The sequence below is a fragment of the Olea europaea genome, chromosome 15 (genome assembly GCF_002742605.1).
Source record: "Olea europaea var. sylvestris chromosome 15, O_europaea_v1, whole genome shotgun sequence".
NCBI lineage: Eukaryota > Viridiplantae > Streptophyta > Magnoliopsida > Lamiales > Oleaceae > Olea > Olea europaea.
Window position 1 is genome coordinate 5,795,289 of NC_036251.1, and position 13,796 is coordinate 5,809,084.

General features: G+C 32.8%; 1 protein-coding gene across 1 annotated transcript; it reads right to left on the bottom strand.

The window, feature by feature from the left end:
- Positions 1–7,159: 7,159 nt before the first annotated feature.
- Positions 7,160–8,466, bottom strand: LOC111409943 (homeobox-leucine zipper protein ATHB-12). Its single transcript, XM_023040074.1, has 2 exons — positions 7,962–8,466; positions 7,160–7,676 (listed from the first exon to the last, which is right to left on the bottom strand). Exons 1-2 carry the CDS (start codon positions 8,313–8,315, stop codon positions 7,356–7,358), a joined length of 675 nt encoding a protein of 224 aa, XP_022895842.1. The 5' UTR covers positions 8,316–8,466; the 3' UTR covers positions 7,160–7,355.
- Between the last annotated feature and the right edge of the window lie 5,330 nt (positions 8,467–13,796).

Here is a 13,796-nt window from a genome sequence, read left to right on the forward strand (position 1 = left end):
ATAAATGGATTCAGGACCACCAGATCCTTTGAAGAAGAAATAGGAATCATAATTACTTTTCATAAACCCCAAGGTTTTCACATAAGAGTAAAATTTTATATACCACTGCCTAGGAGCTTGCTTAAGCCCATAAAGTGATTTTTTCAGTAAACAAACCTGTTGAGTCTTTGATTTTATCTGATATCCCTTTGGTTGGTTCATGTATATTTTTTCATCAAGTTCTCCATTAAGAAAAGCTGTCTTGACATCCAATTATTCTAATTCCTAGTTAAAATGTGCAGTTAATGCAAGAAGAATTCTAATTGAGGTGTATTTAGCAACTGGAGAAAAAATTTCATTGAAATCTATACCTTCCTTTTGGGTAAAGCCTTTTGCTACTAATCTAGCTTTATACCTCTTATTTTCTGAGTTAGAATCTCCTTGTTTTATTTTGAAGATCCACTTACAATCAACTATCCTTTTGTCTTTTGGTTTATTTACCAAGACCCAAGTTTCATTTTTTATCAGAGAATTCATTTCATCATCCATAGCTTTCTTCCAGAAATTTGAATCAGGACAACTAACAGCTTCTTCATAGGTGTTTGGTTCTGAATTCAAAGAATCTAGACCAGAAAATAAGGTGACAAATTCATCAGTATTAAATATGGTAGAGGGTATTCTATTTCTCCTCTCCCTATCTCTTGTTAGTTGATAATCAGTAAGGGATGTATTTTCAGATTCAAATACAGGTTCAAGTTGATCACTTTCAGTTTCAGATTGAGTGGTCTCCACCTCAATCTGATCAATATGATCAATAGGGCTTTCAATTTGATTTTTCAGAACAGTTTCCTTTATGATTGTGGATTCATTTGATTTTGGTCCAGATGAATTCAAGCATGGCATATCCTTTTCATTGAATATGACATTTCTACTTATAATAACTTTGAAACCATTCTGTTCCTTAACCCAAAGTCTATATCCTTTGGTTTCCTCTCCATAACCAAGAAAGACACATTTTTGTGATCTAGGTTCCAATTTCCCCTCATTTTGATGAGCATAGGCAACACAGCCAAATACTCTTAATTTTTTGTAATCTGGTATAGTTCTTGACCACAATTTTTCAGGTATTTGAAAGTTAATAGCACTTGATGGACTTTTATTTATAAGATAGGTTGCAGTTTTGAGGGCTTCCCCCCAGGAAAATTTTGGTAAGCCAGAACTGAGTAACATACACGTGACCTTTTCTAATAAGGTCCTATTCATTCTTTCAGCAACACCATTCTGTTGCGGAGTGTATGTCACAGTTCTATGCCTTAATATACCACTTTCTTTACAAAAGAAATCAAATTCAGTATTACAAAATTCAAGTCCATTGTCAGTTCTAAGTGCTTTAATTCTCCTGTTGGTTTGATTTTCAATAATCAACTTCCATTTTTTAAAGATTTGAAAGGTATCAGATTTTTGTTTCAATAAAAAGGTCCATGTTTTTCTTGAAAAATCATCTACAATTAATAGATAAAATCTAAAGCCACTCAGTGTATTTACAGAGGCTGGTCCCCAGAGATTAACATGTAAATATTCTAAGATGGATGATGTTTTATGAATTCCAAGTTTGAAAGATTGTTTTTGGTGTTTTCCAAAAATACAGCATTCACAAAAATCTAACCTTTCAATGTTATCTTTTCCAAAACAGCCAAGTTTATTTAAGAGAAGAAGACCTTTTTCTGAAATGTGACCAAATCTTTTATGCCAGATTAGAGATTGATTTGTTTTAGGATTTACAGCTGTGGAGGTGGAACCTACAATAGGTTCACCAATAATAGTGTTAATCCTATGTGTCTTATGAGAGGTGATGACTTCCTTATAAGCCCTTTATGAATCACAATATGATATTTGTCATCTAATTCCCCTAGGGATATTAGATTTCTTTTCAAATCAGGTACATATCTGATGTTATTTAACTCAAGTAAATAGTTATTAGTTAACTTGAGTTTCAACTTTCCAATGCCTTTAATTTGACAACTCATGTCATTACCCATCTGAATTTGACCTCCATTGAGTTCAACAAATTCAGCAAACCATTCCTTAATAGGACACATGTGGAAAGTGCATACAGAATCAAGAACCCATTCATTTGGGTCTCTCTTAGGTGTGTTGGCAAGAACAACACCCTAAATGTCAAGTTCATTATTGCAGGATAGAGCTGCAATAGCATCAGGACTGTTTCTACCTTTTGAGTCAAAGATTTTCTTAAAACAGTCTTTGATTAGATGTCCTGTCTTTCCACAATAGTAACATTTCCTAACTTGGTTTTTGATTTTATTCTGACCTTTATTTTTATCCTTATATCTTGGTTTCTGAAATCTGCCCTTATTAGAGGAAGTGTAATTACATGCATTCTTCTTTTTATTTTTGGATTTGTTTATCTTTTATGTAGAGACCCTCACCAATTTTTGTATCTTTGAACTCTGACTTTAGTTCAAGTTCCTTATTTCTTAGGGCAGTTGTGATAATATCAACAGTAAGGCTTTTCCTCCCATATTCTAAAGCATTTCTGATATCTCTGTATCTTTCACTAAGAGAATTTAACATACCAACAGCCTGTTGATCATCTGAGATTTTCTCATCACAATTATCTAAATCTTAGATTAGTTTAGTATATCTATCAATATTTTCTTCTAGATTCAACGTATTATCAAATCTGAAGTTATAAAAGTGCCTAAGCAGATAGCATTTAGTAGGCATAGTTTTAGTTAAGTACAAAGTTTCCAATTTAGTCCATAGAGCCTGAGTGTCAGTGGTTTCCCCAACCTTTCTGATTACACTATCAGAGAGGTGAAGAAAAATAGTACTCCAGGCTATTTGATCAAGTTCTTGCCTTCTATAGGCACTGATTTCAGCAACCCAGGTGCCATCTAAAGCCCCAACACACCTATGTTGCAATAATAATGCTCTCATTTTCTGACGCCAAAGGCTAAAATCCCCAGTACCATTCCAAGTTTGCACTTCAAATTTTTGTACAGTAGACATATTGACAAATAAACTCACAAAATAACAGTTGTACAATACCCAAGATGAATGCAGGCGGTTATATAATACAATTGCAGTGTATGAAAAACAGTACAAATTGGATATTTAATTTTTCTGCTTATCATGCAATTATTAAAGATTACAGAGAATCAAATCTTCTTTATACGGGAGTTAGTTAGAACTTTGGTCTAAGGAGTTATAACCCTGGAGTCCACTGCTCCCTCAAATTCCCAGATCCTCAAGGGTTTTTGGACAAAGGAAAGCAATGACAGGTTACTGACCTTAGTGACCTTGTTCAAAGTTAACCCAAAAACAAGTTTCAGAATTAAGAAGGGTGTTTCAGAGGTTACCGAAATCTGAAATCTCAAGAATTCAGAGTGAAAGTACCATCAGATTACTAGAAATGATCCAAGAAAGTCAGCTCAGGTCAGCCAATCAACGAGTCACAGAGACTCAGTACCACTTAGCAGTGAGTTAAAAACTCAGTAAAGAATCGGAACGAGTTGACTCAACTCGACAAGACTCAGTATGAGTTCAAACAAAGTTAATCAAAAAACTCATCAGGGATAATAGATCTGACCGAGTCAAGTACGAGTTTCAAAATATTTAACAATTATTCTAAAAAAAAATTTTGTACAAACCCTAGAGTACCGAGTAAGGGAGAAACAATTTCCCACAAAAATAACCCTTTCCCTTTTTTTTAAAAGGATAATCCAACCAACAGTTGGTTCTTAGCAGATCGAAGAACTAGGGTTTTCAGAAAATGAGATTTCAACAGATTTAAAAGAAAGACTTTTCGAAAGCTGCTTTGATACCACTTGTTGGTATTTTAGCAAAGTGTTTGTTCGATTTTGAGAAATTTAAAACAGATTTCAGAAAATAGAAACAAGAACACAGAGAATTTTTCACCCATAAAGGGTCCGGATGTTCAGTCACAAAGACATACTCACCCGTTGAGCATCGACTGTGCGATTAAACTCTAGATCCATTAAATCTCCAAGAAACGTACAAATGTATGAAAAAATTACAGATTACTTCAAGTTCCCTCTGGCCTCTCTGTTTGAAATATGGTAACACTAAATCTTACACAAAGATTTTGTAAACAACTCTAAACACTCAACTGCAGAGAAATCATCACGAAGATGAATGGTTACCAATTCCTGAAAGAACTCTAGTTCACACACAGATAGAACAATCGAGAGAGAGAGACCAGTTCTGCCGAAAAAGTAAAGAGCCCAAAGTTAAATACTCAAAACCAATCGTCACAGATCAAAGGCAGCCAAGACGCCACGTGTACGGTAGAAGACATCACTTGAGGGAGGCAAAAAAAGTTATTTACAAGGAAACGTTTTTAGTAATGGGCCAGGTACTAAACCAATTAAATAGGCCCAGTTCTTTAGAAGTAGCGAGGCAGCCCAAATAATAACACAAATTAATCGGGAACCCAATTGCTCATTTAATTATGGTATTTCACTGGTGAAATCTTCCCAATTGCAAATAATTTTTATGAACTTTAAAATCTTTTGTGTTTTTTAATGATATTGTAGTAACATATTGTTCCATCGAGATGAGGTCAAAATATGGAAGGAAAAGCCTAGATCACCCACTTAATTATGTTCAATTTACTTCTGATCCCTCGAGTATTTGGATTGGGGTTCCAACTTTTTTTTTTTTTTTTTTTTTTTTTAATTTTTTTAAGTGCAATTTTTTTCAAACAAAATCATTTTTTTAATAATCATAATGGATGTTCCATTTTTTTTTTTTTAATAATATGTATATCTTTCTCTCCTTGTACAAAGTTTAATTGATTCAATATAACATGTGAGTTTCTAATTAGATGTAGATCAATTTTATACTATTTTTGAAATTTAAAGCTTCTGTACAACATAGATTTCATTGATTGCTTGTATTTCAGAGGCTTTGCCCTTTTGCACCCTCAAATTATTCACTTTAAAATAATTGTGGACATAGTGATGCTAGATAGAATAGCGATTATCCTGCGGGCTATCTGCAACAGATGTTTCACAAGAAGGAATACGAAGAAAAAGCCCAATGACAAAGAAAATTCTCTGAAAATTCGATTCAATTTTATTAAATTCCAGAATCATGAAAAATAACGCACAAGCAAGGTTATATAGCTGAGATAATTTGAAATTATCGAATTTTACCAAAGATAGCAAAATTTCAATAATCATACCAAAATAAGGTACGTAATAAAAGAAGCAACTTGCCAAAAATCTAGCTCAATTCAAGTTCGTAATCACCTCAAAAACAGCAACTGAAATATTACAATGAATGATAAAAAATAACAAAAAATGGAAATTCGGAAGGGAAAACAACGGATTTTGACCTCGAAATTGACGCCCACCAAACATAGCTGAAGTGACCACGACGTGCGCGCCGAAAAGAGCTTTTCGAATTGGGGTCATAATTGTAATTCTGATAATTGTAGCCAAAATTATGACCAAATTATCAAAACGCGTCAAAATTGCCCCAATTAAGGAGATTATTGCAATCACTTTCCATCCTTGCGCCAATCCGCCATCTCATGGTATCTTAACACCATGAACTTGCTATCTAACATCTCAGCCTCACTTGTTTGGGAACCGGGTGTTGATAATGTCAATTTGCTATTCTTTAACTGCATACATGTGGTCAATAAAAGTCCGGCTACTCCTTTATTGCAGCTGAGGCCAAAGATGAAGATCAAATAAGCATGCAAATGAAAGTTCCTCACTTGACAATTGCTAGTGCAGAAGCCCATTCATTCGTACTTCCAGAAAGTCCGAGTGTGCAAACACTGTGCAAGCAACCGCGGTAAAATCTAGCAACGTTTCAACTTTCAATAACATGTAGCTCAATCCACGAGGTATAGTCTGTTTGGGATGGTTATTCGAAACATCAAGAGATGTGTCCAGTTGCAGCCTATCTGTACAAAAAGGATTTTACTTATGTTTAGTTTTGTGCACAAACATGAGAATTCGAATATATTTGGATACTTATTATTCAATGCCTTCAACCGTCACTTCCATTTGCTCAAATGCTTTGATGGTCTATTTAGAATCGTTTTTCTTTTTCTGTTTTCTAAAAGAATTTCTGGTTTGATTAGCATGGTTTTCGAGTTTATATTTGAAGTAAATATTGATGAAAACTAGTAATTATCTAGAAGATGAAAATTATGAAATATGTTGTGATAGATTTATTTATATACTGATATTATGTAAATTGATATCGTGATTAAATCTAGGGGCTCATAGCCGGGTCCCAATCAGGTCGTGTTGCGGACCAACCTGTCTCCTTATCCTGGCCATGCTGTACGGGCTTGTGTCTCACCATAGCCATGACTAGCAACCTGAGACAAGCACCACATCCCGATTTACATCTGTACCCAAGCTAATTGGCAATGTCTTATCAATGGGCAAAGCAATGAAAGTGTGCAAAATGACCTTAATCATCTAAAGCAAATCTAAGAAACCGTGTTGACTCGTGGGATAAGAAAGTTACATTTTAGGTACACTAGCATTCAAATCATTTTCAATTAACTTTTATCCTATAAAGTTTGCTGCTTTTTCTCTGCTTTTAATGTCAGTGGTAAAAAAAGGTGAAATTTTACCCTAAAGCAGAAAAGGAGAGTTTATTTGCTTATTTAATTTCTGGGGCTGGCCCTTCCTGTTGAATCTTGTGAAAAAGGAATCAAGAAGGTAGCCATGTAATTCGTGGATTTGAATTATTCATACATTTCTTAAGGCCCTGAATCTTGATATTTTATTGTAAAATTATCAGCAAAAGAAGATGATCCTATTAGAGCTAATATGTGTAATGCAGTGATGAGATGTTTGATAAGATAGATTAAACAACACTTGACACTATTAAGAAAATGAAGTTAAAATTTTGTTTACTGTGTTGTCTAGTATGACTTGTTACTACTGGCTACCAAAAATAGAGCGATGCAATTGTAAAATAGTTTAGAAAGAAGAGGGTAGACAAAAATTTATATGTTGGGGCGGAGGATTGATGAAAAAGAATTCACATAGCCAATTTGTTGCAAAGTTTATCTCTCTCCTCTTGTTAGTTACATCCCTCTCTTCCTTCACTGAATTTGTGCATTGAGGAATGTTTGGTACGAAGTATTGGACAAGATAGAACTCGATAAAAAAAATAGATACAATTTCATATTATGCTTTTATATAGTTTTGTACTGTCGAGTCCAACTTAAGAACATGCCACACTTGTGTAATCTTGATGGGAGAATTTCCTGTTGTTAACAGGTCTCATTTTTATCAAATCTCACCAAAAGATGGAAGATTAATTATTCAGAAAAATATACAAATTCTTCCATTTCTTATTCAAGACCAGAAATCCCACCATTGATAACTACTAGAATTATGGTCAAGAAAATTCTCCTGTGACGCCAAAGAACTGTCTGAAGATTCAACCATGTGCATAAGCTCAGTTTCTTCTTCCAATCCAAAATAATCTGCTTTTAAGTTGCTGTCGTTTTCTGATCTATCCAAACACAGACTTGGATTTAGTACTTCAAATTCACCACTCTCTATGTTTTTTCCATTGTCTGATGATTCTCCATCAATTCTATTCCCAGATTTTTCGTGCTTAGGACACTGAATTTCCATTTCTGATTTGCCCACCATTTCATTCAATTTCTGCAACTGTTCAAGAAAATCACAAAAAGATCTGAATTTAGGTATCCCTAGTTTTTGCTGCTTAATTGAACGAGAAATGGATGACAAAAAAAATAAATAAATAAAAATTGAGGGTTCCCATCTATTATTCGTGATACACCAGTATGTACCAATTAAGTCTATAACTCAAGCACGGGACAACCTTAGAACATTAGAAAATATTAAGGAAGAGAAGGCTTTGTCAATTCGTGTGTTCTAATTGACATTTCCACACAATAGCATGATTTAATCATAGTATAAAAATTGAAATACCTGGTTATCTAAGGACTGTTTCTCATTCTTTAAGGTTTCAAATTGTGATGCTAGACTGTTATAGTTGGTAAGAAGTATGTTGTAATCTTTTTCGAGTTTCTTCGACTTCCATCTAGCTCTCTTGTTCTGAAACCAAATCGCGACCTGTCGAGGCTGCAGTCCGAGCTCTTTTGCAAGCTGCATCTTCTTCCTCGGCTCGAGCTTTGTCTCAGACGCGAACATCGTTTCCATTGATCGAATTTGTTCGTCGCTAAACCTTCGTGTATTCTTGATCTTCTTTTTCTTCTTTGATTCTGTGTTCATGTTCGTAAAGTAGTCGGCTGAAGACCAGTATTCTTCTCCTCCATCAAACATCCTGTTTTTCAGATTTCACTCAAAATTCATGTAAATTTTAGCACTGAAGTGTGGTGTTTTGGAACTTTGTGATCTTGTGTTTTTATGTATTTCTTGGAGGTTGGCTTAGCAGAATCTTAAGTTTCTTTGTCTGGTGGGGATTCTGATGAGTCACTGATTTATATACAAAACCAGTTGAGCATGTTTCGCTGGTTTAAAAATTTTACTTATTTAACTTTTAAAATATGTAACTTTTTATTTTTAGAAGTTGAACATAAGTATTTACTTAGATAGTATAAAAAAAATAACTTTAAAATAATTATCATTTTCGCTTAAAAATAAGAAAATAATAACTAATCCAAATATAATTAGGAATGAGAAGCTTCCAAAGTAATTATTACGTTTTTAAGACATAGTCAAACTTTTGCATTTTTTAATTGCACTTCGAAAATTAAGAGAAATTATGCATTCTTGAACTATTCGCTCCTTGACTTGCAAGTGGACTTTTTTCATCAAAACTTCGCGGCCAAACAATTTTCATGGAGTTCAAATAAGTTTGACGTCCACAGCACATCGTTTCTTCTCATTAAATGAAAAGAGATCAAGTTACAGTGTGTCAAAATTACATTGGAGAGTAGCCCACTAACGACTATATATCTCAACTCATTTCATAAATGAGAAACAACAAAATTTTAATTTGCTATCTTGGCTAGCGATTCGAAGTTTAAGTAGTTATAATAACGACAATTATTTTCAACCATCATATAAGGTGAAATTTGCTTATCTAAATACATAAACTTTTAATGAGTATTTGAGGCTTAGTGGCTTGAAACTGCAAAATTATCATACCTTAACTTGAGCTTCAATTCGTGTTAACGACAGGCCGGTCTAGTTTGCCCTAGAAAAATAATTGGCATTTGGTTTTTGAAAAAATAGCTTACAAGGGCTATAGATGCTGGAGATCAAAACGACTTGGTAGTTTTCTATAAACTGGTCCTTGACACTGGTGGTGTTGGACCAATCCACTTTATAATCAAAATAGAAGTTCAAATTCAATTCTGACCACTACTTCTCCATGAAAAATCTAGTATATACACAATTATATAGAAAGAATATACGAAATTAGAAACTTAGCTTATTGAGTCTAATAACTAGATAGAAAATACTCTTCTAAGGAAACACATTGAAGGGGAACTAGCTTACAACTCAACCCTTGGCTGGAGCTGATTTTTTGGACAAAAAAAATGAATTTTTTACCGTTGGTTTTGAAAAGTAGTCGTCAAATTGCACCTCTCACAGGTGAGGCCCACGGTCAAAGATAACGGCTCTATTTTTGCTTAAAATTCGTTGAAGAAGCAGCTCTAGATATGGGCTTAATTTCTTGTCACTTAATGATATATCACTGGGCTTTTCTACTATTTTTTACGTATGTTCCAATGTTTTATAAATGTAGCTTGCATTTTACATTGGTAGATTGGAAATAAACTCCATTTGCCATAGGAGGAAAATGGGAGGTTTACAGGGTGAAGAATCGCATCCCGAATGTCCGGTCCAAGTGCGTATAAGCTGTGACCACATCCAAATTTACGTGGGTGGTGAAATAGTGAGGAAGGCCGCCACTCTTAGGATTAGTCAGGGAAGCTTGGACACCTGAGTTATAAAGAAAGTTGGGTCACATTCATTCAACAATCAAGAATTCATCAATCATTTAACTCTAGAAGGGCTCCTATCTTATTTCGTGTATTGTTTGTAAGTTAGTAGATAACACAACATTGTTTGCCATTGGAAATACATCCTGTCGGAAGGCGACTGGATAGGAAGGAGACATTGGGGGAGATCTTTCTATAGCAAATTTTCCATACAAATAAAGATACATTTAAGAAGGATAGTCCAAAGGCTTCCGAATGAGGACTCATTAGCTAAAGAAGGCCCTGGCCGATGAGGATAAATGATCGATTGGTTGCACGTCCTTTGGATCATGGGGAAAAGCTACTTGATTATAGAATGCTAAACATCTTACGGATAGGCCGAGGCAACATGGTTGTAGGCGAGGAATGATTCTCCATCTTGTAGCATGTCCAGACTTTCTTTCCATGTCGCATCTCCTTCCCTTCATCGAGTCTTTTCTTTTGTTTGAATAAATCCCGCAAGCGTACAAGATCATTGATGAGTAATACTTGATGAGTTAAGTATTGTCTCACAAGAAATAAAGTTTAATCAATGTGTACTAGTTTTCTACCATATTCGATTTATTGTAACACAAAAGAGATGATTTAGTAATTATTCTAAATTATTATATGAATTATGAAAAGCGTTGATATGTAAGCTTTATATGGAATGAGTGTATTGGATTTAGAATCCACCTATTGTTATCTATTTCAATTCTCTAGTTTGTAATTTAGTTTTATTCATACATTCTTGATCATTGATAATCCAATTTTATTTAACTTTCTTTTTCAAGATAAATTAAGTCTATTCTAGACATGATTCGGTTCTATTCCTAATTCTAATTCATATGAATAAAACACATTCAAGAACACGATAATCAAAGAGATTGCACATGCCATACATGCTACTTATAACATCTATTGTCCATGTATTAATCATGTAACGTTCTATTTGTTGTAAGTTTCTCAACACTACAATAAGCAACTAATTATTTAAATATCGCATAAACATTTAAATAATGCGTGACGAGCATGCATAATTAATAAAAAAATACAAGAATTACTAAAGTACTTGTATTGAATTAAAATAATCTTCATTCAATACAAATAAATATCCAGCCTAAAATGATATCTATTATATTATATGAAGAATAATGAAAAATCATCACTCAAAATGAATATGGAGACGAGAAGTATTTGAAAGCAATTTTTTGTTCTTCAACTCCGAGTCTTGATTCTTCAAGATATTGATGTAATTCGCCTTCAATTCTTGCTAGATTTGATCTTTTCTCTGAAAATATGATAATCTGGTCTCTTATTTTTGATGAATTTTGTGATATGGGTTTGAATTAAAAGGCTAGAGAAAGATCCCCTGAATCACACATTTCATAACCTTTGTGTGTGTGTGCACGCACGCGCATTGGCTTAAACATGATTCGAAGGATCCTAGCTAAGTCATGCCTTCAATACAAAGTTGTAGAGAAGATCGCTATGATCGTTACAGAATTCATATCGAAAAGATGTGACAAAGTTTTGAATCAGTATACAATATCTTAAGCAAATGCCTTGTGGTATGAACTTTTTTTGAAGTGTGAACATAAAATATATCTAGTGTAAAATAAATATTTTATTACTTTATTTGCTAAGAGACCGACGAAAAATTTTGTTTAGTGACAGAATAATTGTTGTTATTTGTCGTTTTCATTATCTTCTTTTGTTTTAAAATCCTGCAACGTGGTTACGTATATCACGTTGTGCCATAAATTTGTCAACTCAATCCTCTCTTGTTTACCCATTCATGGCCCATATGGGGCAAGTTTGATTAAAATTTAAAAGTAAAAATTCTTTCAAGTAAGCCTCTCATTTCTTTAGTTTAGAAAGTTAATAAAAATTGAAGTCAAAATCAAAAATTAATTTTAACTACATATTTCAAGGGGCTTATATTGTCGACTTCTAAATCACACATTTCATAACTTTTATTTAAAAAAATAAAAAATAAAAAAACTGATTTTTAGTAAAACCAAAAAGGCTAAAGGGGTGTTTGATTTGTTGTTTTCAAGCTATTTTCAATTTTATAAAACACTGAAAACGTATTTGATTTGATATTTTTGAAAATAAATTTTCGAAAAATAAGAATAAACTTATAATAGAAAACTTAAAACACATTTTTTACGTTTCAAGTATTTTCAGTAAAATTCTGAAAACATTTAAAAAATGTAAAACACTCATTTGAATAAAATTTAATTTAAATAAATTATAAAAATTAAAAATTTATATTTTTAACAAATAAAATTAAAAGATTAAAAAAATCAAAAAAATAAATTTTAATAATAAAATTGATAAATTCTAAAAAATATATCAATTATGAAAAATAAAAAATAAAAATATTGAACTCTCAATGATTATTTACATAAAAAATCTATAAAAAAAATTATTTAAACGAATACAGATAAAATTATTTTCAATTTATGTCATTAATTTTTATTTTTATTTTATATATTTTAAACTCAAATTTAATATTTATTTTTATTTTCCTTTTGTAAGGAAAAAATTCTAAGATTTACCAACTTTTAAAAGTGTATATTACTTGATAAAATATTAACATAAAATTATTTCTTTTTTATTGAGTAATCGAATTTCATGGAATGAAATATTATAAAACAATTTTTAGAAATTTCAAAAAAAAACGCGTTTGCTAGTTTTTCCCTTTTAAAATTATTTTTACAAGATGACAAACTAAACACATTTTTTAAAATTTTTAAATAGATACCAAAATAGAAAACAAAAAAATGAACTCAAAACTCAACCCAAATGGATTCTACAATTTTCGAATAAGTACGCATCATTAAGAGGTGATAAGGTTGAGCCACCGTCCCAGTTCTGATATTAATTTTCTTAATCATAATTAGGACACAAACAATAGAAATCCAAAGGAAACAACTCATTTGTCATATGTCACATCTACCCAATAATATCCTGCCACCTGTCTTGGACAATTTTTTCATCTAGAACCGGCCAAACGTGGCAATATATTGGTGGTCCAGCTCTGTAGTTTGTACCGACTGCAGAAGACACGTGCTAACTTCACATCTTCCAGAGGTGTGTGGGCCCACAGTTTTGTCTCGTCGAGGTTGTTACGTGTCGTGATCTAGGTAAAACATCTTCTTCAAAATTTTGTCATTTTTATTTTACTTTGGCCAATTTTCATTGGAAATTGATCGTGTCGAAAATCGTACCTGAGTTTTGATAATGAGTCGAGCTTCTTTGTATGACCTATAAAAGTATCTCTGAATAATGAATAGGTGGTGTGGGGTAACCCCATAAGCATGCATGAATTTACGAACTAAGAATTATTTGTTCGAGTTGGATTAACAAGAATTCGATGGAAAAGTCTGAGTGAAATTGAGATGTTACAAAGGTTGAATTTTTAGCATATGTTTAGGCCGTGCTCAATGTCAATTCTTGAGCTTAACTCATGTGCCAATCACAAGGTTCCCCAAGGTAAAGATGTCGGCCTATAAAATTGAAAGGACTTGTAGCGACTTGAAGATGACCTCGAGATTGAGTTTCTAAGGGTGGGTTGACGTTGACCTATAATTATTGTGTGTGGATTGTAAGGTCAAACTTCAAAGGCTAGTGATGATCTACAATGAAGAACAACTATCGTATTACTACTTAACAAAATCAATAAAAGAATCAGATACATAAAATCATGACTATGGGCAAGTTTAATAAAAAAAATTGAGCCAATGATAAGAATTTTTGAGCAAGTAAATTCAAAATACAAAAATCTATTTATGTGATATTTATTATTTAGTGAGGATTTTTTTTTTTT